The 26,988-nt window shown below is 45.7% G+C and overlaps 1 protein-coding gene across 1 annotated transcript in view; it reads left to right on the top strand.

Annotated features, from left to right (window-relative positions):
* The window catches only part of LOC119382904 (fatty acid hydroxylase domain-containing protein 2), a 69,406-nt gene extending 42,947 nt beyond the window's left edge, over nt 1–26,459 (top strand). The window contains exons 4-7 of the mRNA XM_037650812.2: nt 11,426–11,544; nt 12,398–12,603; nt 18,969–19,241; nt 24,706–26,459. Coding sequence (XP_037506740.1) covers nt 11,426–11,544; nt 12,398–12,603; nt 18,969–19,241; nt 24,706–24,898 — 791 coding nt within the window. The 3' untranslated portion in view covers nt 24,899–26,459. The remainder of the gene's footprint in view (nt 1–11,425; nt 11,545–12,397; nt 12,604–18,968; nt 19,242–24,705) is intronic.
* Nucleotides 26,460–26,988: the final 529 nt, after the last annotated feature.

Below are 26,988 nucleotides of genomic sequence, written 5' to 3'. Positions count from 1 at the left end.
CTATTTGTTATCACATATGAAAGGTCCAACGCCTCCGCGTCGGGCTTCTCGCTTATGAGCTGGAGAAAACAAGAGTCTAAGCGAACGCGGCTGACAACGCATGCCAACGAGGTTCGCACAGGTTTACACTGTCAACGTGCGTCGTCAATTGAAAACGTGTTTCTGTTTAACGTCGGGCTTCGAAATATAGAAGCCCTTCTTCGACTCGGGCCTGTAAAGAAAACAAACCGATTCGCGAGTGACGTAGAACACAAGAAAAGCTTCGTGTCTTCTTTCAATCTCTCATCTGCTTTTTTTTTTGTTTCGTTTTGTCTTGCATCATCCGACGGGTTCTGAAAATGAGCTGAACAGTATAAAAGGAAGAATACATCCGGGAAGAGGCTCGGAGTGTCTCTGGAGACTCCGCTGACGACGCGGACATTCCCGAAGTCGATCCTTTTGTTGCTAAGACGACGCGTTGCTTTCGTTTTCCGTCCCGTCAACTCTCGCAGACAGGCCAACGCCGTTTCCTTGTGCTGGGCTTCTCGAAAACCGTACAGCGCTGTGGAAGCTACGGCGATCCTCAGCGGTGGTGTAGCAGTTATGCTGCTCGATAGCTGACCCGAAGGTCGCGGGATTTAATCCCTGCCACAGCTGCCGCATTTCGATATAGGCGAAATGCTAGAGGCCCGTGTATTTAGATTTAGTTGCCCGTGAAAGAACCCCAGGTTGTCAAAATTTCCGGAGCCCTCCATTACGGCGTCCCTCAAAATCATATCTTGGTTTTGGGACGTTAAACCCCCCCCCCCCTTAAAAAAAAGGAAAAGCCGCGGAAATCATGTGATCTGATATGATGCGACCACCGAAATCTTTGCCGTATGCCCGTTAGCCGCATATTTCGGAAGCCATATAGCAGGGTACGAGTTCACGACAGTTGTGCTCACTGAGGTCACGGTATAGAGTGAACGGCTACGAAGTTCAGCTTCAAAGCGCGAAGTCGTGGGTTCGCTTGTCGGCGGGCTTTTAACGGATGCAGAACGTAAGACCAACCGCGCGTGGTGGAATTGGGACTAGTCGTCGGCTTTTAAAGGGGTCATGAACCACTTTTCCAAGTAATGATCTAATGACCTCAGTATCAGAGTGTACTGCCTCCCGAATCGATTGCCGCAAAAATTTCTCGAATCCGTCAAGAATCAGCGGAGTTACGGGGTTTTGGCGCACGCTCCCAGCGCTTTCTCTCTTTTCTCGTGCCGACGAGCGCACTGGAAGCTAGACAGGGAGGGATGGCATGGGGGAAAGAAGTTAGGTCAGCGCGCGTCATGCGCGTCATGAAACGCGATCGCTCTCCCGCTGTGATTCGCTTGCGCGAGTGCGGCTACCGTGTACTGAGGAGTGCGGCGCCGGCAAGTGGCGGCACCCCGCGGCAAGAAGCGCATCTGATCCGAACGCCGCTCTCGATTTACGTCGGCTGTCAGCCATTAAGCATGCTATGTCTCTTGCGACGTAAACTGACAGATCCGCGACGTAAACAGACAGACGCCCCGCCCACCGACGAGAGTGAGAACCGGCCTCTGTTTGAAAAGAGGGTGCCTGGGGAAACGGCAACTTCGCGCTCCGCTTGTGGCCATTACGCGGCGCGCACGACTGTAATATTTGGCAGAGCAGTTCATAGCCGTATCAGCTTTCCGCAGGATGTGTTTTTTCAATCAGCCCAAGGGGTGCTTCATGACCCCTTTAACAGTTACAGGATGCCAGCGTAGCGACTTGTGTTTATGTAAAGTAAGTTAAGTAACCCTAGGTGGCCAAAGCAAACTCGTAGCCTTCAGCTCCGGTATTTTGTGCAGCTCAGCCTTCTGGAATGGGGGCAGGATGTTTTATTAGTATTTCATTCGACGAACAATGCGTCTTATTGTATTCACTGATCCGCGGCTGTTCGTTATTTACCCAGCCTGACTCGTCGACTCTTCGCATTACTTGCGTAGGCTTGCTTAGCTTCGTAAAATCTGCAAAATGATTAGATCACGCTCTTAGTACTGCGATGAACTGAAAATACGCATTAATTTGTTTCTGACCGTTATAAATCGTGCGCAGGTACCATAGGTCGGCAAACTCATTTATTAGTGGACCCACTCAGACTCAGATCGGGCCGTGACTCTGAGTCTGAGTGAGTTCGGGTGAGTAATACTTGAGTGAGTTTGAGTCCGAGTGAGCCCGGCGGAGGAAAATTTTAGTGAGTCTGAGTCCGTGTGAGTCCGATTGAGGAAAATATTCGTGAGTCTGAGTTCGAGTGAGCCCTAAGCACAAAATATATTTCTTGAGTGAGTCTGAGTGAGCTCCGCCTTCTATAGCCAACCTATTTTCCTATCTACTCATCTTCAGCAATACTATCGATCTTATGTTGGCTTACGTTTATGCTGAAGTCTATTCACACATGTTAACTCACGGGCGTTCATGCGCCACCTCAATATTTATTGATCAAAGGCACGAAAGGGGGGGGGGGTCGTGACCTTGCCTTGCAAACTCTTTCACGGGAAGTTATTGATAAAAGACCTGATGTGAGTCGTGTTTTTCATAAAAAATGCCCTTACTAGATTGAAACTACTGATAATTCATATTTGAAGGTAAAAGACCAAAAGGAGTATCGTAGACCACCGATTATATGAGATATTGGCGTTAAACGGCATTGGCACCATGTTCGAAAAAGGTAATTTTACGCTAACGGACTCATGAGTCGACTCACTCAGGTTCACTCAGACTCAGGTCAAACTCTGAGTCTGAGTGAGTCCGGTTGAGTAATATATTGGTGAGTGTGAGTCCGAGTGAGCTCTCAGAGCAAAATATATTCCTTGAGTGAGTCTGAGTGAGCACCAATTTTGTTGCCGGCCTATGGCAGGCACTTTGTACTATGAGTGCACTTTCCGTAGACTTATGGATCAAGTCTACTGGCCATTTAGACTTCCGCTTTTCATCTTCCACGTTATACAGCATGCATTTAAAACTGACTACCTAATGAGAAAACGGCGAAGCAATGAATGCGATAGCAATAAATTGGAATGTAACGCGAAGAACGGAAAGCAGCTTGAAATTGCCAGCGCGTCGCTCGAGCCCAAAGGACGCACGAAAAGAACGCACACTGGACGAGCGTGAACTGTCATGCGTCACAGCTTGACACTTGAAGCGCACTGCTCAAACATAAAGCAGGACGCACGAAACGAACGAACAGGTACACACAGGACGAGCGCGAACTGTCTGTTTTGAACAGCGCGCCTCTTTCGCAAACGCGGCCGCTGCAGCGAGCGAAGTGACCTTCGTACGCCCTGTGACTTCAGCGCGGACATCGCGGGGAAAGCACAAGACATACAACCCCCCGCCCCCCCCCCCCCCGGCTGCCCCCTTCTTTCCTCGAGATAAGCGCACGAAGGCGACTACGCCCTGTAGGACGAAGAGCAACGGCGTTCGCAGGAGCGGGGCGACGATCTTTAAAGCGCGGCACGCTAGAGTCACTAGAAAAACTTTCCAGTGACTCTACGGCACGCGCGCACTTCGCGCCATCTATGTGATGACTAAGAAAGCATACTGAAGTAAATGGTGTATATAAATAGCTCGCCGTTAGCCGGCAGAAAGACGGTACTGTTCGTGGCCTAACCGTCTAACACCGCGCGCTGCGAAGCGAGAGGTCGCCAGTTCGATTCCGCGCGTCGGAAAGTTTTTCTGAATTATTTTTCTTTGTGACATATATATATATATATATATATATATATATATATATATATATATATATATATACGGTGCATGAGGGCGGGGACGGCAAAAATCAGCCGAGGCTGTCCATATAATTGCTATCGCAATAAAAATCAAAGTTCGATTAAGAGTCAAAACAGGCTGCTTGAATGACATACGAGCAGTCACTCCAGGGAGTGTGCTAATATGCGTGATATAGACATCTCTGAGCTCACCTGTTGTGCCATCTGTTGCTCCTTCAATCACTTTAACCGATTTTAACTCCATGTCATCGCATCCTCCTTTCAATATTGTCTACCCCGTGCAGACGAATTGGGCCTCTATGTACCACTCGAACGCAACGAACCTACAGACTTCCTCTTTTGTATCAGCTGTTCATTTCGGAGCGATCCGAACATGCGAACATCCGAGTAATTTTTCTTTTCGTGTCGTTTGCTTTGTAATGAGAATCCTTTTGAGCACACTCATTATGACACAAAAGAGCAACTATATGACACAAAAGAGCAAATATGTAAATCGGCATTAAACTGTCATCAGCTAATAAAACAAACTTGCTACATCGCGCTGTAAACGCGCAACACCGAGCTAGTTTTACGAAGTCGGTAGTCTTAAACATTTCGATGTTACCAGTGCAAGAACAGACACAAAACACAAAAAGGCTGGACTGGTACTAGCTCCTTTCGTGTTCGATGTCTGTTCGTGCGCTGGTCACATCAAGATGGAATACAAAGTAGGCCGGTCTATCACCTTTTTCGTGAAGACTCATGAAACAGCCACTTGCAAAAGGTCCCATCTCGAAACGAAGTGATACAATCGTTGTTCAGCATTATCATGCAGCGACGCCAGATAACTTCGACGAGGTTCCCGTACTTCCCACCACAGTGCACAGATTTAGAGACGCCGCCGCATATACAGACAGCTTATCCCAGCCCGCCTTTAATAGCGACGGTGGCGTTTGTTTATTCCACCGGCCGCTTCCCCGCCATTCACCCAGCGCCCGAGTATATGGAACGGACCCTTCCTTTCGCTCGAGTGGTATCCAAGAGGCCTTGTCCCTCCTGTGCATGTTGCTGCGCCATGTTGCCTGTCTGCTTCTTTTCGTGACGCGTGAAAAGAATTTACTGGCGTTTGGCCTTATTTCGGCGCCCAGCTTTCTCCCTCCGAGCCAATAACTCGCACACGTCTTCTCGCCTCTCCGTGGATTGGGGCGTGCCTCGCGTATCTTGTGCTGCTTCATCGAACTCGCGAAGGATCGTCCCCGCCGACCGCGGACGTGGTAACAAAGAGCCGCGCAAGACGGAGCACGCGAAAGGATAACTCCTTCGTCCTCTTTTCTTACTCATCACATGGGTGGCAGTAATGAGAAGTAAGAAGGCTGCCGCTGACAGAGCATTCGAGGCAGAGCCACAGCTGTCGGAAAAACAGGTCACGTGCGCGGGAACGCCGTCCCCCAACCGCAGCGTCTAAGGAAAAGCGTGAGATATATCGAAAGAAAGAGAGCAATGACAGCAAAAACAGAAAGAAAGAAAATTGCCCTTGAGTGGAGCTCATTTTGTAACGCTTGAAAGTACAAAGGAAACAGGCTCTGCTTCCGTTCTGGGCTTTAAGCCGCGAAGAATGTAAGCGTTATTATGGCAGCTTCAGCGTTTAGTGGAGGAAATTAGGTTGCAGTTTACGCACATGTGAAGGGGTGACAGCAGGAGATTAAAAGTTAGGAGAATAGTGTGAACAGCGTCTTTGTGTGACTTTCTTTTTTTATTCGTTGCTTTATTACTGCGATAGCATTTTGAGGCCCTGAACTGTTAGTGTGCTAGCCAGTTATTTCCATCGCAGTAATCGCATCTCCAAGCCACAGCTGCAGCTTCCACGTTGCCTCAGGGATAGGGAAAAGAAAACTCTATCACCGTCACCCCTGTAGTTCGATCTCGTCATCTTGTAAGGGTAGGGAAGCTAGCGTAGTTGGGACAAGGGCGCACTGCGTCGCTCGAGCCGCAACTGCGAACTTTGATAAAAAAGGCGCGGTGGCGAGCGCTGGCGTGCGCGCTATCTCGACAGACAGTATAGAGGGCTCGTATATCCGTGTCCGTGATGCGCTCTAATTACTTGACGTTGAGACGACAGACAATACGAAAAGCGCTTCGCTTTCTGGAGCGGCCGTATTCCTTCACACCAGCGTTTCATAAAGTTACGAGAGATCGGATCCTAGAAGAGTTAGCTGCCAGATTTACTTCGTATAACATTCCAGTTAGTTGCTATCTCATTCAGTGCTTCGTTCTTGCATCGAAACTGCGATTTTTTCTCTCATCTTATTTTAAAGACGATAGTCTTTCTTGGGGAACTTAAACGCAGAAATTTTGGTCTGTCTTTCTGTTTGTCGGCACGTCACCCGATTCAGCCACCCGGCCAAAGTTGAACCACTTGCTTCCCGCCCACCCATCTTGAACTGCTACGGCTGTTCATAGTTGTTAACGTTGTCGATCAAAAAGTAAATATTAGGCATATCTGAGGTGCAACATCATTAGGTAAGTATTAGGTGGTGTGTTCCTTTAATAGAAAATACATAGATACGCAATTTTAAAGACCCTAGTTTCTTAAGCTGCGCTGAAAATGCGACTGCGCTGAAACTTGTCTTCCTCCGTGCCCTCTGCACAAGCTCATGTTGTGTTTTGGTTTCGGTTCAGTATTGCATTGTACGAATGACATGGGGCACCGCTCTGGCATTCCTGTTTTACCCAGGCGACGTGTAAATAAGCGAGTTTGTGGAGAGTACTCGTTGAGTGAGGGCGTTTCTTCTCCTTCGGCGCATCGCGCCAAACAGCGTGTTCGGGCTGGCCGGCGTCCCCACCGGTCGCGTTGGTCACCGCCGGTCTTCGCCTGCCGCTGCGCCGGGACTACCAGCCCGCAACACAGCACTCATGTTTCCCGACGTATTGCCAGATGGCGTCCATATCTCACGCAGCGCCCCTTATATCGTCTTTAGAGGACATTTGCAGCGAAGCACGCAGATACGCGGCCAATTTTTAACCCCGTAGCTGTTATAGCCGGCCGTAAAATGCACATGGTCACTAGAAAACTATAATCATCAATGAATATGTGCCGCAGAAATGGCACAAATCCCACCACTCACCATTGGTCCACTTGAATATGAAGAAGGCAACGGTTAGCCTAAGAAATGGCTGTGAAGCGACGGCGGCAAGCCATGAAAAGATAAAGACAGAAAAACATAGACAGAAGTAGAGAGAAAGAAATAGAGAGAAAGAGATAGAAAAATATAGAGAAGTAAAGGGAATAAAGACATAAAAAGATAGAAAGACAGAGTATAACATAGAGATAGAAAGAAACAGACGCGAAAGAGAGAGAGAGAAAAAATAGAGAGCAAGACAGAAAGAGAAACAAAGAGAGAGAAAGAGGCAGAGAGAGAGAAAGGGAAGAAAGAAGATCAAGATAGAAAGGGCGAGAAAGAGAAATAGATAGAGAGATAAATAAAGAAATAGAAAGAAGCAGGTACACGAAATAGACAAAAGAAACGGAGAGAAAAAGAAACAAAAAAGATAGAAATAAATAAAGAGAAACAAGGAAGACCCCACAGCTGCGTTCTTCGTTCACGCTTGGCACCACCACAAGTGCGAAGCCTGAACTCATAATTTTTTTACCTCCATTTTCTCCGTCCCCGTTGGACAGTAGCAAACTGAGCATAGTCTGCTTAGCCTCTACGCCTTTTTTTCACCACTTCTTTCTCTCTCTTGCACTTGAAACTTGTGCGGGGCTTTGGTATTCCTGACCGCTCTGCTCTCAGAGTGGCAATGTTTGTAGCGACAATATTAATGAGAACTAACAGACAATAATGCCAAGGAAAGTATAGGGGGTGTTATTTGTAATAATTGAGATATGAATGTGAAGAAAGTAAAGTGGACGAAAAGATAACTTGCCGCCAGCAGGGACCGAACCTACGACCTTCGAATAACGCGTCCGATGCTCTACCACTGAGCTACGGCGGCGGTCATCCTCTCGTCCACTTCATGGGGTATATATATGTGCATTTAAACCTAGGAGTGCCACGTAGCTACGTGACGCCAACAGGCAGAAAAAGAGTGTTCCAGACTCGCCGCCATGGCTGCGATCGGCGCTGACTAACACTCCTAGGTTAAAATGCACATATATACCCCATAAAGTGGACGAGAGGATGACCGCCGCCGTAGCTCAGTGGTAGAGCATCGGACGCGTTATTCGAAGGTCGCAGGTTGGGTCCCTGCCGGCGGCAAGTTATCTGTTCGTCCACTTTACTTTCTTCACATTTATATCTCAATTATTACTATACTTTCCTTGGCATTATTGTCTGTTAGTTCTCATAATATTCTGTCTAACAAAGAAAAAAACCAGCCCCTAAAAGTTACCTTTTTTCCTTCAATGTTTGTAGCGGGCAGACACCCGAGTTTTCGGGAGCCTCTATACGTTTAGTGTTCTTGTATGCGTCTGTTCGGCGTTTGATGGCGCTGTGTTTGACCCACATATGAGAATAGACGAGGAAGGCATTAACAGCTTGGGTAGTGATCATAAACGCATAATATTACAAATGGGATATAAAACTGAAAATAAGAACATAGAATCAAAATTTGGCAGCTTGTATCTAAATGACAAACAAATAACGAATGTAGCCGCAAGAGTCGAAGAAAAAGTAGACGAACTGCCAGGCAAGGACTGGAAGTGTAGTGAGCTGCTACATATAATCACAAAAGAAATGGAAAAAGAGAAGAAAACTATTTGTTGGAAAGGAAAGAGAAAGCCAGAAAGTTGGTGGAACAAAGAAATCCGGGAGGCGATCGAGAAGCGACGTGAGGCATCACGGGAGCACAGACAGGCAAAAAAAGAGAAGCGGCCACAGGACGAAGTCAACCAAATATGGGAAATATATTTAGAGCAAAAATCCATCGTGCAGAAATTAGTCGAGGCAAAAATTAAAGGTGAAAGTGAACGCTGGATGACAGAGATTCGCGAAAAGAAGAAGGCCGCGCCTAGGATATTTTGGAGCCACCTAAAAGCGCTAGGTAGGAAGTCTGTCACAATGCAACAACGTTTGGTAGATGAAGGAGGAAATCAATTGGAAGGGCATGAAGCGCTAGGTTACATCCGAAAGATAACAGCCGATTCGTTTAAAAAGGTCACCCAGGGGATTCCCCCGGTAGGTAATAGTACGCAAAGGAGTGTAACTGACGAAGATGTAGTACTAGAGAATTTCAATTGGAAGAAGGCCGAAGGAAAAATTCCTAAGCGCACTACTCCGGGCTTAGATGGGGTTCCCGTCAGCCTCATTAACGAACTCGGACATAACACTAAAGAAGCACTGCTGAAAGCCGTAGAAAAGTGCTTACAGGAGCGGGAAATACCAGACAGTTGGCGAAAAAGTAGAATGAACTTAATCTATAAAGGCAGGGGAGAAAAGGATAACATTTGCTCGTATAGACCGCTAGCCATTACATCGGTGCTATACAGGTTGGCGATGCAGGCAGTAAAATTAAAAATAGAAGCGTGGGTAGAACAAAATAATATTTTGGGAGAACTTCAGAATGGATTTCGAATCGACAGGCGGTTAGACGATAATCTGTTTGTTCTTACCCAGTGTATAGAAATATCGAAAATAGAAAACAGGCCCTTATACATAGCTTATCTAGATATCACCGGAGCGTATGACAACGTTAAGCAGGAAATTTTGTGGGATATATTGAAAGAAGTGGGCATAGGGGACGACTGTATACAGCTTTTGAGGGAAATGTACCGAGAAAATACAGTTTGTATAGAATGGGAAGGAATAAGTAGCAAGGACAGCGTTGAAATTAGCAAGGGGCTGAGACAGGGATGTCCTTTGTCCCCGCTGTTATTCATGCTGTACATGGTGAGGATGGAAAAAGCGCTAGAAGGTAGCAACATTGGCTTTAATTTGTCACACAAACAGGTCGGCACGATGGTTGAGCAGAAGCTTCCAGGTCTATTTTATGCTGATGATATTGTCTTATTTGCGGACAGTCAAGATGATATACAGCGACTGGCAGATATATGCGGAAGGGAATGTGAGGCTCTAGGACTAGGATTTAGTGCAACAAAATGTGGATTGATGGTATTCAATGATCACGAAAACCATGCGGTCTTCATACAGGGCCAAAAAATACCGAGGGTAAGCGAGTACAAGTACCTCGGAGTATGGGTAAATGAGGGGGATAGATATATGGAGGTACAAGAGAAAGCAGCGGTAGCAAAGGGAAAGAGGAATGCTGCAATTATGAAGCACAGAGCTTTATGGGGATACAATAGGTACGAGGTACTTCGAGGGCTGTGGAAGGGTGTGATGGTCCCGGGGCTTACATTTGGGAACTCAGTGGTTTGCATGAAGTCAGAGGTACAATCAGGATTGGATGTAAATCAAAGGACGGTGGGCCGCCTCTCGTTGGGCGCTCACGGGAAGACGACAATTGAGGCTGTAAAGGGTGATATGGGATGGACAGGCTTTGAAGTGAGGGAAGCTCAGAGCAAAATGAGATTCGAAGAGAGGCTGAGGAAAATGAAGAAGAGTAGATGGGCAGAGAAGGTTTTCAGGTATTTGTATAGAAAAAGCGTTGACACGCAGTGGAGAAAGAGAACTAGGAGGCTCACCAGTAAATATACGGCTAGCAGTGCGGGCGATATGGCAACAGGGAGCATTAAGCGGAAGGTCAGGGAGGCGGAGAGGACTTATTGGATGACAGCGATGGAAAAGAAGCCGGCTCTGAGTAACTACCGAAAGGGAAAAAACGAAATAAGGAGGGAAAGGTTTTATGATAATTCAAGGGGAAGCGCTTTACTGTTTGAAGCAAGGTCGGACTGCCTTAGAACGCGAAGTTATAGAGCGAGATTCAGTAACGAAGACGAACACTGTACATGCTGCGGGGGAACTAAGGAAACGATGGAACATGTACTGATTGAATGTGGCGATATTCACCCAGGTATACTTGTGGGCACGAGTCTACAGGAAGCCTTGGGTTTTAGGGACAACAATGGAAAGCTGAACACGTCCGCGATAGAAATAAGTAAGAGACGGTTAGAGTATTGGTGGCAGAAGAGTAGAGATAGAGTACAAAATTAAATAATGGGGGGGGGGGGGGGGGGGGGGGGGGGGGGGGAATAAGGTCATTCTGCCTTAAGAGGCAGAGAGATAGACCGTGAATTTATAAATATTTTTGGTATAATAAGATAGATTTAATCAATGTAGACAAGGTATTAGGCCAGCATGAAACAAGGAAGTTTTTCTTTTTTCTTCGAGCATGGTGGCAGACATGTCACCGCCCCGTTATAAAGGGGACGCTCATAGCATCCATCCATCCATCCATCCATCCATAGCAGGGACCACAGATTCTGACGGATGCACTATTTAATACTGACGAATCTTCCGTTCACTACAAGTATATGCTATTATAGGGTCTTGTCCAAACTTCAGATCCCGTGGGAGCACTACCTACACATACATTCCTTCGCACGGCGATGCTTGACTCATCAATGTAAAAGGTTGGCCTAACGGACTATTCACGACCTCATACCACAACGTCCAGCACATTTAACCGTCTTTATTCCAGAGTTAGAAGGCTGTAAAGTCGACCTTAGTCCGACATCTGTGCCATTTACTTAAATAAGCTTTTCTCGCACATTTTTCTCCCTCCTCTTTCTACACATATTCCAGGCCAGTGGGTGCTAACTGTGGGCAGCTATTGGTTGCTGGGACTGCTCTTCTTGGTTGCTGACGCGAACGAGGCATTTTCGTGGCTGAGGAGGTACAAGGTACAAGCGACAGAAACGAAGGTAATTTCCACATGCAGGACCATGTTTCAGCGTCAGTTTAGTCCCTTCTGATCCGCGCGAAACGCTTTACAATAGATATTGTGCGATAAATTCACGAAACTAAACCTGGAAGGCCAAGAGTCAGGTAATCTAATTATATAACTAATAAATTCGTTGCCGCAGACATGCATTTGGCAAGCGTAACCACGTTCTTCATGCTGAAATTAGGCTTCTGGGTGATGTCCGTGGAGCTATTTAATTAACACATATCACTGGCCTTAGGCAACACAAAAATTGTTTCAAGTGTTTTGTTGTCAGAATTTACAACGTTGAAAGAGTTAAATAAGTAGTTTGAAGAAACCTATCTTTCCCTCTATGTCTTTTGATTTGTACACAACTCATAAAAAAAAAAAGTGCGTGCACGTGATACGAGAAGTGCGCTGAGAATTTTTTATGTCTTTTTCCTATCTTTTTCCTACCTCCGTGATAAAACTAGGGGCATAAAGAGTTAAACAAGTTGCTGCTCAAAAGAAACATGGGCGAAACGAGAACGAATGTTTCTTTTGCGCTGCACTTTGTTTAATGATGTACGACCGACTCGTCCAGCAACAGGCATTATTGAAATTAAAAGGAAGTGTGCACTTTCGAGAAAGTCGAAATGAAGACGCGAGATATAGCAACTGTGCTGTGTCTTTCTTCCGCCTTCATTTAGAATGTACGCATGCTTAAACGTGCAATAAAGAAAAGCAACATTTTATCTGCCAGAAGAGGGGCAAAATAATCTGGTCCCTCCCTTTGCCTTTCAGTGTTCAATTAGTCTCCAAATTACGTCTCTTACTTTTCTTCCCTCTCTCTCGACTGTCTCCTGTTTCAGCCGACCCTTCAAGATTTGGTTCCAGTGGTGCGGCAGGTGGTGTTCAATCAGGTCTTCGTTCAGCTGCCTGTCAATGTTCTCTTCTACTGGCTGAAGGATTTGCGCGGCTTTGACCGGAGCCTAAGACTACCACCCTTGTCTCGCGCCGTGGCGCACTTCGCCTGCTTCGTCGCAATCGAAGAGGTGCTGTTCTACTATTCGCACAGGTAGAGAGCGCGGTTGTGTCTTTTTTTTCCTGATTGATATGAAAGAGAAATTGAGGCGTTGTGGACGTCGTTTGCTGGCGACTGCAATGTTTTTCAGTTCATTAAATGAGTACCTTTCACCGGAGGTCTATACTTCAATCAATCAATCAATCAATCAATCAATCAATCAATCAATCAATCAATCAATCAATCAATCAATCAATCAATCAATCAATCAATCAATCAATCAATCAATCAATCAATCAATCAATCAATCAATCAATCAATCAATCTTTATTAGTAGCGTAATAAGAGAATACAATACAGGTAAATATTCAGAAAGATTTCCCAAGGTTACAAACCGCAGGTGGGACGTCCTATGTTAATACGCTGGAAAATGAATAAAGCGAACTTATGATGCAAAACAATTTCAACATGTTACACTTAACAAACACAGCGCCAAATATTTCAATGATTACTAATGAACTCACGTAACAGAGCGAATTAAGAGTGTTCGCGGTGCGCGACAGTTACACATTGAAGAAACACATTTTTATTTACGTGTAAAATCAACAGAGAAGGATAACAGAGGAAATCAGAACATTGGCGTACCCATAGGACACGTTACTTTTTTCATCGAACATTTTGTTAACACTCCTGCATGAGTACGTGGTAGCCAGTGTACTCAAAAAGGCGATTGTTTCGGGTAAGCAAGCTTCATACTTTTCTTGCTTTACTTTCCGGGACATTATCGAAGCACAATCTGGCAGATCCTGTTCTTCAACGAGCTTCTGAATGCTGACTTGAAGTTTAAAGGTTGCTTGCTTCCTCGAAAAGCTGTGGCCAACCGAACGACTGTGCTGACCTACTTAGGGTTATAAAAAGAAACATAGTCGAATGGGCGTCTCTGGTCATTGGTAAGCAGAAATCACATGCTCACGGTTCAGCAGCTGTTCGAGATAGCCGCTAGAGAACCAGAGAGCTGCGCGGCTTGCCGTTGGCCATCTAGCACCTGGCTCGTCGAGGCAGAAAGACGATCTCGAACACGGCTTTTCCTACGAGCTCTGCCTCGGCGACTACTGTACAACTGGGCGGAATGGGACTCCGGTGCCGCTGATAGAGCCCTTCGAGGACTATTACACAGTAGACTCTCCACGCTGTGTCTGGGCGGGCCAGGATTAAGAATGCTGCAGTGTGAGGGACACGACGCCACTGTAATGACGGAACCCGGTGGGGGTGCTTTACGAAACGATGGACTGCCGCGAAGGGGAAGCGAACCTTGCTCGCGAAAACGTACGAACAGGCGTCTGGCGCTAGAGGACTCGACTCGGTGGTTGTCGCGTGCCGGCTTTTCGGGCGTCGCGTAATGAGTGCAAAAGGACGAAGATGCGCGACGCGAAGCAAACAGAGCAGCTGCTCTCGTGAAGGGTTATTTCGCAAAACCGTGTAGGAAGCGATTAATTGCGTGGCAGAGGCACGGGGGTCGTTGAAATCGTGTCGTGCTTAAACGTGCTTCTCTTATCTTGGTTGCCGATGTTCGTTATATGCAAGCAGATGCAGCAGATAACAACATGCATGCATGTTGCCTTGTTGCGTTTACACGGATTCCGGCTATTGATATGAAGTTCATTATGCGCAGTGAAGCATTGCGCGTGCATCGGTACATCGTTGCAACTAAACCACAGACATACTCACAAAAAGTTCCAGAACGAGACGCACAGCATGCTGCGCCATACGCGTCGAAGTTATACATTGTGTATTCAACAATGAATATTTTGTGTTCCGCTCGCATCGTATACGTGTACTGTGTGTGCCTTCTATGTGTTCATTATGCGTTCAGCGTCATCGTGTCTTGCGCACTGAGATTTTGTCGGCGTGCGTCACGTATTAGGATTTATCGCGATAAGTACCGTTTTGCCCGCATATGGGGTAGCAAACCACAGGCGCCACTGATTGACCTACATACCTCTTATTCCTGTCTTCGTCTTACACTGCTCTATAGGTAACATGTGCTTGGAGGCCTCACTCGTGTACGAGTTTCCGATTACTGTGCTGTCAAAAGAAACATTACTTCTTACGAACAGACGCACAAGCACACACACGCGCTGCGACGCATGACAGACTAGTGTTGTTGCGTAGCCGGCCGGCCGCACGGATGGACCGGGGCAACGGCTTCTCGTATTCGGGGCACGTGCACATTTCGCCTGACCGTGTTCCCTCCCGTCGAATCTTCTGCGTCATCAATAATGAGTCACTGCCGCCCGGGACAGACTGAAATATAAGAGGGTAACAGAGCAAGATTAGGATATCAACACGAATAACGTTAGGGAACCGTTGTCCACCTGCACTCTGTCTCAAGGAAGGCGGTAACATCAATCGTCATCTTCGGTCGCGCAGCCCCTTTTAGTTCGCTGCGGCCCATGTATAGATGGCACGTACGTGGTCGGAACAAGAAGTAAGAGACCCAAAGAACGAAGACTTCTCTGCAGCGAATGTCGCGTTCGGGCAGAGTTACTTTACCCCCTTCGTGCGAGGCCTGAACCATAACGGTAGTGCAGTTGAGATATCTCCTTCAGTGTGGGACGTCTTAGCAAGAGAGAAAATTCTTGTTTTGTGGGGTACGGTCTCAGTGGTAGCTCTCGATCAGGCGTCGCACTTTGTATCCCATGTTTTCCCTGATGTCGCCGCCGCTTGCTGATCTACTTTTGATGCTCTTGTACGATGGCACCCTTCCAGACCGCTCGAAGAAACATTAAGCTTTAACTGCAAGACGGTCCGAGCACCCCACTGATCGCAAAGTGGCTTTGTAAAGCATGTCACAGAGCGTGAAATGAGCACCGACAATCTAGTTAAGTTACTGCAGACAGCGCAGTATGGAGCAGTGTCGATCAACTCTGCAGAGGGACTCAAGAGTGGTTCACACGAACCTTTCGTTAGACGTTCTGTTGCTTCCGTTAAGTTGCATGTTGGATGAAAACACGTAGAACAACGTAATGCGTTGTAATAGGTGGTACGTTATAACGCTTGGTGTTCGCTTCGTATTGCTCCACAAGGACGCTCTCTCTCTCTCTCTCTTTTTCAAGATAGCGGCTGGTGCTTTGCTTGGAATTTAGGTGCGCACAGAAAAACACGGGCCTCCTCTATCATTAAAAAGAAAATGACACAAAAAAGCTTCGGAAAACAGGCTTCAGGTAACTGTGTGACCGAGAGAGCGTTTTGTATTTCACGCATACAGAAAGTTAAGTACGCATATACGTATAGACGGTATGGGACGACACTACTGCGTCGAGCCATAACCCTTTCGAGCATTCGCATTCATTCTAGTTAGAGATACAATGCTGTCGCAGCATAGTGCATGTGCTTTCAATGTATGTTTTCATTCGGTGATTACGATGACATTTAAAGATGTTTAAATAACGCGGCTACCTGAATTGATGTCAAAAGGAAAGAAGAAAGACTGCATTTCCAAACCATCACTAGATAAGGGAGGAAATTTTCGAAGGCTCGTTTCTTTGTTCGACACAACCTTAGTGAAGGCCAGCAGTATATGATGCCAAGAAAGTCGTAGGGGAAGTTAATTGGAATGTTTTAAGATTAGTGTAGTAATTGTGAGATAGATGTGAAGAAAGTAAAGTGGACGAAAAGACAACTTGCCGCAGGCAGGGACCGAACCCCTGCATCTTTCGGATTACGCGCCCGATGCTCTTACCAACTGAGCTACAGCGGCGGTTGTCCCCTCGTGCACTTATCGGGTATTTATGTGCATGCGGAGTGTTAGTCAGCGTCGCTCTTAGCCATGACGGCGAGTGTGGAACACTCTTTGTTAGTGCCAGACGGCGTCACGTAGCATGCGAACTTTTTATCGAGCGGGCAGCTGACCAATAAGCCCTCGCATACTCCCTGTTCTTCAATACAAAAAAAGTGTCCGTTAAGCAGAAAAGTTTACAAAACACAAATGTTCGCGCAGACAAAATGTCCAGACATAGCATAAAAGGTCGCCAAGATGTTGTTCCAATATATCATAAGTCACAAGATATCATGTTGCCAAGCCGATCATGCGTCAGATGCAAATTGCCTATTCACCCTAAAGACGAAGCATTTATGACCATATCAAAGCATGAGAAAATCACACGACGTGAGATTCCTTAGTTCGGCACTGGTGGAACACATCGAGGTGTCTGAGTATGACGGGCAAGGGCGAGCACTAAGAAAAAAAATCGGCATATCCCACGCGTTGTGGGAATCGGTTTCATGCGAAGCAGTCAGCGAGTACTTCTATGCTGTATTTTATGGCTTTGAGCCAAGCATTACGAAGTGGATCGACGAGTTTTTGTAAGTGTAGCAGATGTGTGCACATAATGTGCTTACCAGGTACGTCGACAACACTGGCGTTCAAAGGGTAACTTATGGTGTGACGTAACGTCAGCACTCACGTTACAGTACATACGTCAGTATTATCGAAACTAGGTGCATTTTATGGTGCAATCATATGAAAATCATACGTAACGTTCTTTAATGTATTCCTCCGGGGTCGAGCAATGCTTCAACATAGCTCGCTGAATCATAGGAATGCAAATTTAATGCTTATTAGACTACTATAACAGTGGAGCCAACACTGGAACCCCAATCGACATTAACCCAACATGACGCCTGTATTGTAGGAGTACATATGTAGTGTTTATTGCTTTCTTGTAAAATTAGATAGCATGAACCACAATCACAATGGAGGTTGCACCCACATTACGCCTACATAGGATGTTTTTCCAAAGCACTTTCTAGACCTGGTACGGCTCTGTGGTAAAATACCTGATTGCCAGGCAGAATACTTGGGTTGGATTCCTGCTGGGATCCTGATTTTTATTCTTTCAACGCTGCCGATGTCGGTTTTTCATAACGCTCTCGTATTTAAATTACCAATGTCCGTTCTCACCGTTCCTGGGTAGATATAAACTGCCAATCACCTGTGGCCCGTACACCGCGGCCCGAGGTAAACGGGTATGTGCCACACGTGTCTGGAGGAAAGGGTTTGACAACGAACGCCACAGGATTTTCACGTTATTTATGTCATGACCCGGAAGTCATATTCGTCAGATCTTCTTACCCTTCCATGACAATTTTGGTCTACACCAAGTTAAGAAGGCGATCATGAAAGGACCCAGACGTAGGCGGCTATAGATAGATAGATAGATAGATAGATAGATAGATAGATAGATAGATAGATAGATAGATAGATAGATAGATAGATAGATAGATAGATAGATAGATAGATAGAAACGCTCGAAGTGCCAAAGGTTCGCTAAGAAATGCTTCGCATTTAAAAGTCGAGTATTTTGAGAGTATTTCTGCCACACAGCTACAATCGTCATCTACCTCGCGCACTTTCTTGCGTTATCACCGCGGTTTCGGCCCTTCCCGGTCACGAACGGCGTGCGTGACGTAGCATTCCTGATAGAAAAGTGGCGAGAGCCGGGTTTTCAAGGCCAGATCCGCCGGCAACCTACAACATCGTCCTTGTCATCGTCATCAAGAAAGGAAACGCGAGTAAGCCTGATGACGGTTGTTGTTGTGTGGCAGAAATATTTCCCAGGTACTCGATTTTGCTTCGAGTATCTGAAGGAGGAGTGAACGCCTCGTCTTTCCGTGCCACCTCTCTTTTTTTTTTCAAGAGCTAGAAGCAGCGCGAAAGAAAACGATGACAAAAATAGGAACACACACAACAGTACTAGCGATGTACTGCCAACTGAATGTTTATTGAAAAATCACCACTTATAGCTATGCCACCAAAAACGCCTTGTCGCACAAAAAAGGCTAAAAAAAATCTACGAATGCGGACATGCGTATTGTTATACTAGCAGGTGTTTATCGAGAAAACATCTCTCATGAGTAGTTAAACTAAGTGACGCCGCGCTGACACACTTATTTCCAGCTTTATTTATAAAATAAGCTGCCACGATTTCTCTTTCTTGGATTTTCCAAACGTCAAAAAACTAGTTTGCCCTAACTTTGGTGTGCATGCTCATTTTTAACAGTGGGAGGCTAGATGGCTGCCATAGCCATTTTTGACATTGTTTTTATGTTGCCTGGCCCTATCATTAAAGCATTAATACTACTCCTGAGAGATGTTTTCTCGATAAACACCTGCTAGTATAAGAATACGCATGCCCGCAATCGTTGATTTTTTGTGGCGTTTTTTGTGTGACAAGGCGTTTTTGGTGGCATAGCTATAAGCGGCGATTTTTCAAGAAACATTCAGTTGGCAGTACAGCGCTGGCCTTGTTGTGTGTGTTCCTATTTTTGTCGTCGTTTTTTTCGCGCTGCTTCTAGTGTTTGCATCATGAACCGACTCGCCCAAACCTACAAGTTGTTGCTCCTTTTTTTCCCCCCAGGCTTCTGCACCACCGGCTGCTGTACCAGCGCTTCCACAAGAAGCACCACGAGTGGACGGCGCCCGTGGCTATCACTGCCGTCTACTGCACGCCTCTCGAGCACCTGCTCTCCAACGTCCTGCCCGTGGTGGTAGGGCCCGCGCTGCTTGGATCGCACCTGAGCGTGCACTGGCTGTGGGCCGTGCTCACGGCGCCCTACGGAGTCATCGTGCACTCGGGATACCACCTGCCGCTGCTGCCATCCCCTCAGATGCATGACTTCCATCACTTGATGTGAGTGCGACTTTTGACCGCTGAACATGCCACTAACTAAAGAGTCTATACACCGGCATCATCATCAACCATGTCACCAACACCGATATCACCTGGAGGAATTTTGTCTGTCTGTCTGTCTGTCTGTCTGTCTGTCTGTCTGTCGCTGTGTGTGTGTGTGCGCGCGCGCGCGCGCGTGTGTGTGTGTGTGTGTGTGTGTGTGTGTGTGTGTGTGTGTGTGTGTGTGTGTGTGTGTGTGTGTGTGTGTGTGTGTGTGGCGTAATACTCTGTTGAAAGCTATAAATTTGCACAAAGCCGATTCAAGCAATAAGCTCGAAGTTTAGACAAGTCCATATGACTCCAATCATCCCTATGTTCACTGAATAGCGATGCTTGCAGCTCCAGTATATATAATATACAAGCGCCAGAGTTCCATCTAGTAAGTTTTGTAAGAAACTCTATTATCTGAAGCAGACGATTACTGTGCAGCGACTCGATTATTATCCATGATGGCGACCTTGTGCGCGTCGACAGACATTCGCTTACTTATACTATCTTACCATCTTACCGAAGTGTTCTTGACAGTGCCTTTTTTCAGGCTGTATCACTGCACTTACGAGATACGAGCATGAAGTGAACGTTTTAGCAACGTGAAATCTCTGTCGGGAGGTTTGGCGTCGTTGTCGAAACACAACAATGCTACGCGATTTACTCTCGTGATTAGAGCTTGTCGATGGATACCGGAATTCACCCAGGTCCATAAAGCTAACAAATCCTAGTGGAAACGCTGATGGCGACATAGCGCGGCTAGCCATTTTTTATTCCCGTCTTGCGATACGGTTTGCGCAATCCTCTGTCCACGATTTCTTCACCTCCATCGAAGCGGCAATGAAGACCGACGTTGTTGTAGGAAAGGACTGATCGCCGGTACGGTGCCTTCGCAGATAAGACCTAGCGGGAATGTCTGCCTGCATGCACTATTGGGGTATCGCCGCTTTTCCTTCGCTGAAGACAGGAAACATCGATCTGTATAGTAAGCTGTCTCTCTCTGGTATTTCGTTTGAGCGCCGTATTTGTTGCCAGCGATAGAGGCAAGACGCTTCTCTGCTGAGGCAGCCACATAAGATTGTACGCCCTTCAGTGCACTCCTCCTAGCGAGGTAATCTCTCGGGCACGAATAACCAACCAGACGGAAGTTTGTTCTGAGCAGAAGATATTGCAGACCGCATTCGTGTCGTCTGCATTTGTCGCAGCAGAAGTGCGCTTGTCTTTTTTCATAGGTCCTTGTGAATTTTATGCCTGCGGAGAACGCGAGTCAAAAATACGTTGTACTCTTTTATTCTCAGCACAGCTTTTCAAATCATCCCGTGTTTGTTCCCCGTGGGACTCCAGCTTTATAAATTTTCATGCGCCACTTGTGCGATTCCAGTGTGGTTTCATGAACTTCGAGGTACGCTCGTTAAAATAAATGCGAAACCCCGGAAGTCGAGAGCTTTGCAAAAAAGTCAGTTTCACCCCAAGGGCGAAGCAATGAATGCGATAGCAACAAATTATAGTGTTAGGCGAAGTGAGGCTGGCAGCTAACTGTTTTGTATCCGATCTCGCGTAACTACAAAACGCTGGTGTAAGAGAATACGGCCGCTCCAGGGAGCGATGCTCTTCGCATAGTCACTTCGCGTTGAGAGCACAGCACGTAGAAGGGTATACGAGCCGCCCGCTGTGATGGCTTTCGAGATAGCGCGCGCGCCAGCGATCGCAACTGCGCCCTTAGATTCAAAGTTCAAAGTTGCTACTCGCGCGACACTCCCCCCCCTCCCCCCTCGCGTCTTCGCGTCTTTTAAGGCTCGTTAAAAACGGGCGGGGCGTTTCCTGTCTGCTTCGACGGCAGGCCTCCCGAGCGGGGTGATGTTATCGCACGCACCCTCCGAGCGACGGCAATGGGCCGGCTCGTTTGAATTCTGCTTCGGCCGCGTTCGTCGCGCCCGCTCGCGCGCTTTTACCCGTGGTAGAACAAAAAATTTGCGGGGGGATTTTATCAATTTGAACTTCATGCCGGAAGGACATGACGGCGACGGCAACGGCGACGGCAAAAACCCGTCGAGACTGTCCATACAATTGCTATCGCAATAAAACACTTTACAGTGACCGCGATCTCAGCGATAAAAGTACGACTGCAATCCTCCCGGTGCTCCATCATCGTTGTTCTTTCTTTGCAAATGCACATTTGAACGACGTACGCACATCATTTCACAGAATTTATTCAGTCTGTTAATTTTTTCAAGATGTTTTATCGAACGGTTAAAGGAAGGCCAACAGTACATCAGAAGGCTATCAACGCGCGGAATAAGTTTTATCGAACCTGTCGAAGCTAGAGCTTGTAAAATCTTGCTCTTTTTTATTATGTGTGATTGGTCGCGGAACGAGGCAAATAACATGCTTTCGTGTTAGACCGTCTCGCGCAAGGCAACGAGCTTTTTACGTAAGCTGTCAGCTAACTTTGAGTAATTAACACGCTAAGTTATTTATGTCATGCAGTATTTTTGGTAGGATACCGCTGATAATCAGGCTTCTTCAAATCTGAATAAATATCACATATTAAACTATACTTGCTTCTTCGAGCAACTCATGCGTGGTCATTTCTTTATGCTTGCACAAGCAATTGCCCAGCAGGACTGTTTCTTTGTACGTTTTTATACTTTTTTGAAAAGGTGTGTTGCATGTTTCAAAATATCGTATATTGTGCGACAGATAATGTGCGGATAATATTTTTATCCGTGTGTCTTCCTCAATAACATCTACTGTGGAATAAACAAAAGCAGATTTTGAGGGCAACTTGGAAACATATATGAAAACTTCAGAACTCCGTAATAAAGCGCACCGACAGCGTCAGATTATATAAATGGAACATGTATAATAAATATTTGCCATCGGTACATTCCGGAAGGAGCACTGACAGAAACACGTTTATTGCAAGAACAAATTCCGAAAACTTTCATAACGTGCCTCCTCTCTGTTTGGCATAGCAAAGAGGGAAGGAAAAACTTGGAGGATGCTTGAGCTTCGCCTTCAAGAGCAGAACGCGATAGCGTAATCGGGCACCGTTCGCATCGCCTTCTGGCTTCAGTTCTCGGTGCATGTCTCAACCGCGCCGCAAGGAAACGAACGTCTGCGCGCGTAACATTGGACGTTTCAAACTATCCTAGAATGCCTACTGCAAATAGAGTTGCGCAGTGCCCACTACGTCATAATTCTTCCTTTTGCGATTCAGCGAAGGGCCCACTACGCGTCCATAAGGCAACACGCGAACCTACGCAGCTGCTCACTCTGTTGATGCTTTATATATATATATATATATATATATATATATATATATATATATATATATATATATATATATATATATATATATATATATATATATATATATATACAGGGTGTTTCAAGAAATGTGTCCAACCTTATCAAAAAATCACGAAAATGTGAATGTGAGATTTGCTCGGGGCTTTCAGAATTGCTTTTTCTGTAGGGGCAGGAATCCTAAGGTAGTTAAGGACATCATTTAAGACAGTAATTAAGAAAGTTACATTAATTAACTTTTTAATTAGTGGAGTTAGGTGATTGTGTCAAATGGGAGAATTGAAGTTCTTCATGCGAGGAACCCATCCGAGCTTTGAGATTTCGAAAAAGCGTCCTCTAGTAGTTGTTGTGGCGTAATGAAATTCAACGAAATGCAACGGCTTTCAACAGCGAAAGCCATCGAATTCGGTTGAATTTCATTACTTCGTAGTTATTACTAGAGGCCGATTTTTCGAAATCTCAATGTTGGGATGGGTTTCTGGCACGAAGAGCTTCAGTTCCCCAATTTGACACGGTCACCTAACTCCACTAATTAAAAAGTTAATTATTTAACTTTCTTAATTACTATCTCAAGTCATGTCTCTATACACCTTAAGATGCCTAGCGCTACAGAAAAGTCATTCACTCATTTTGGACGTCTCAGAAGAATATGGCAGTTGCGTTCTTCCATGTTTCTGTTTAGGTTTCGCCATTGAATTTGGTTGAATTTCATTACTTCGTAATTATTACTAGATGCCACTTTTTCAAAATCTCAAAGTTGGGTTGGGTTTCTGGCATGAAGAACTTCAATTCTCCCTTTTGACACAACCACCTAACTCCACTAATTAAAAAGTTAATTATTTTAACTTTTTTATTTACAGTCTCAAATAATTTCTTTACCCATCTTAAAATCCCTACCACTACAGAAAAACCAATTCTGAAGGCAGCAACCAAATATCGCATTTTCCAGATTTTTTGAGAAGGTTGGACACATTTCTTGAAACACCCTGTATATGTACACACTCATGGGTTCGAAACAGCGCGTAAAGTACGAGGACACGGAAAGAAACAGACAGGACCAGGCACCAGGCGCTGATTCAGCGCCTGGTCCTGTCTCTTTCTTTCTGTGTCCTCGTACTGTACGCGCGGTCTCGAACCCATGAAACCTTACTAATAAGCTCAAGCCCATTCGATTTTAACACACACACTCCTCACTACCTTTAATTTCGGGCCATCGTTTCTCTCCTATAGAATTAGCGACACAACAGGCCCGTAGGCAGGAACTTTTTTCGGCAATTATTTTCGGTCAATATCTCACTATGTAAATTATGCGCTTTTTTAAATACTACTTTATTAATAGTTTGATATTTTTAGTTTTGAGATGAATCTTCCCAATACAATAATATTTTTATACGGACGACATGTTCGTGTTTTTCGTGCCCTATAAGCCTCAGTATGACATACCAACACGCCCAAAACGCTACGTTGCCAAGTTTTACGTTGCGTCGTCATCTCTGTAGGAGAGAGGAGGAAGCAAGAAATTAAAGGTAGTGAGCTTACCCAGAGTAGCTCTTTTGTTGGTTTCACTGTGTTGCAAGAAGCGGAACGGGTAGAAATTATATGGAAGGAATTTTCACGAGATCACGCTTCATATTGTAACTATAGTGTCTATAAAAGTTCTGCAATGTTGTACAGGCGCCTATTGATGGTTTAACAGTATTCGTTTAAAGGGGAAAATCTGCTGGGCACTGTAAGGTTTGTTCAGAGTCCCCTCTTTACGCAAGCTTTCGTAACTTTCGTGGAAAAAAAAAAAACACTCGCCCGTGCCTCAGTATAAGATTACTAGGCCGTAATTCCCCGACGTCTCTCTCCATAATTGCCATCGGAGTCGACAAAGCCTCAATGGTTGGTTCATGGCAGTACTCTTTGTGCACTTCCCGCGAACCGCGCGCACAGCGGGTGGCGGCAGCCAATCAGCCAGTCAAAAGACATCCGCTCCGATTAGCCACCGCGCCGGAATAAACGTGAGAGGTAAGACAGGAAAGCCAAGCTGGGGGAGGGGGGGGGGAGGGAGAGAGAGAGAGAGAGAGAGAGAGAGAGAGACAAAGAAAGAGACATGCTTTTCCGGCTTTTCTCTCGAGGCACGCAGGTTCCGAGGAAACTACGGCATTCTGGGAATCCTGGACTGGCTGCACGGCACGGACGGAGCCTTCAGACAGAGCGAAGCCTACCAGAGGCACCGGCTGCTGCTGTCGTTCAGGCCCGTCCACGAGCTGTATCCGGACACAGGCCGACGCGATTTACTGACCGAACGGCGACCAACGACGCAGCCGCATGGCTGACGCCGCTGAAGCGTGCGCGCATTCCTTTCTTTGTGTTATTTGCCCATTTATGATACCACTGCATGTCGTCTGGGATCGCCTCGAAGACCTGGCTGGACGGACTGCGACACGACGATTAAGGTGGCCTTGTGATAAGCGATGGAAAAAGAAAATTGCGAATGTCGAGCGCTGCCGTCATTAACATCACGCTGTTGGCTGTTGGGTTCAACTCGTTGCTGGTTCATAACTTTTTTTTCGCGTGCCTGATGTTCTCTCCACTCATCCTTCCATCTTTATTTCTCTTTCCCTTAGTGTAGGGTAGAAAACCGGTTGTTGTAATTCTGGTTAGCTGTTCCCTCACTGTATTATCTCACTCTCTCTCACCTTCCTTAAAGCACTATAATTTAATACAAGCCAGACATTCAGTAAGACGGCTAGTGCTAAAATCAATCAATCAATCAATCAATCAATCAATCAATCAATCAATCCCAAAACACCGGTATCTATCTATCTATCTATCTATCTATCTATCTATCTATCTATCTATCTATCTATCTATCTATCTATCTATCTATCTATCTATCTATCTATCTATCTATCTATCTATCTATCTATCTATCTGTCTGTCTGTCTGTCTGTCTGTCTGTCTGTCTGTCTGTCTGTCTGTCTGTCTGTCTGTCTGTCTATCTATCTATCTATCTATCTATCTATCTATCTATCTATCTATCTATCTATCTATCTATCTATCTATCTATCTATCTATCTATCTATCTATCTATCTATCTATCTATCTATCTATCTATTTATCAAAATAAATGTATTCTGAGAGCTTGCTTTAACGACCTCGACAATGCAGGACATTTTCGCCGACAGTAGAGCAAATTTCTGCCGACAAAAACACTTGGGCTTTCGAGGTAGGGTACGGGGGAACAACTATTTTAATAATGGTTCCGCGCTCGTCGCGAATTACTTCATCTTTTTTCCCCTCGCGTGTGCTGAATGCGAATGCACGGGTGACGACTGGCGGAAAGTGCGCTTCCCCGCTGGACATGTCCGTGGTCACGTACGGCGTTAAGTCGCAGAAAGAAGGGAGGAGAGGAGGAGAACAAGGCGCGAGAGGCGCGGAGGCTGCTCGGTCTGGAGCCCTTAGCGAAAATAAATCTCTCGAGTTCCTCCAGATTGTCTGTGAAGTCGCTCCCGAGATTTCGAGTCTGAAACTCGGAAAGCGATTCTGTCGGCGTGCTTTGAGCGGTGCAGTCGACTGAGATAATCATACGCGAGGCAAGCTGTTTATTTTGTTCTGCTGCGTTATTAAAGTCTGTTCACTCCGCGTGGAACAAACTGAGTCACTCGAACTCTGTTTCACGAGCTTAGTAACTACGAGTGCGAGCGATGCTCTGGTTCCGAGTGTACTACAAATGATCGTGACCTATAAACATTAAAGTACGGCAGTGCATCGAAGTATCGTTTGCCTAAGCTTGCGCGAGGGGTCAGCGGTTAAATTTTTTTACTCAATGGGTGGTTGCTCTGGTTATGTTGCTCTTGTGTGAAGCAAGTACACTTAAGTCATAGCCCCTGTGTACAACTACACTCTTAACTTTGTAACTCTTACTATCCGTGCACAAAATCATGTTTATCCGATACTTTGTAACGGATAACTTAGCAGGATACATTGTAACTCATACATATATAAGGTACATTGTAACGGTTACAGATATCAGTTACATTGTAACCCTTATAATTGTTATTATATAGGTTACACTGTAGCCTTGTATTTTTATAATGTCATGTAACTTATAGAATGTAACTTATAAAAAGGTGTTTTTAAGGGTTACGTCAGCTATTGATATCTTTTAGTTTTGATTGCACTCTATTTACACCGGGTGTTTCAAGAAATCTGCCGAAAATTCTCAAAAATACCGAAAATGCGACATTTGCTGGCTGCCTTGAGAATTGCTTGCGCTGTAGCGGCAGGCATCTTAAGATTGTTAAAGACCCCACTTAGGAGTGTAATTAAAAATAAACTAATTAACTGTTTAACTGGTGAAGTCAGGTGGTTGTATCAAAGGAGTGAAATGACGTTTTACATGCGAAGAACCCATGCCATCTTT

Source organism: Rhipicephalus sanguineus, chromosome 2, assembly GCF_013339695.2.
Source record: "Rhipicephalus sanguineus isolate Rsan-2018 chromosome 2, BIME_Rsan_1.4, whole genome shotgun sequence".
Lineage (NCBI taxonomy): Eukaryota > Metazoa > Arthropoda > Arachnida > Ixodida > Ixodidae > Rhipicephalus > Rhipicephalus sanguineus.
This window is presented reverse-complemented; position numbering and strand designations above follow the sequence as displayed.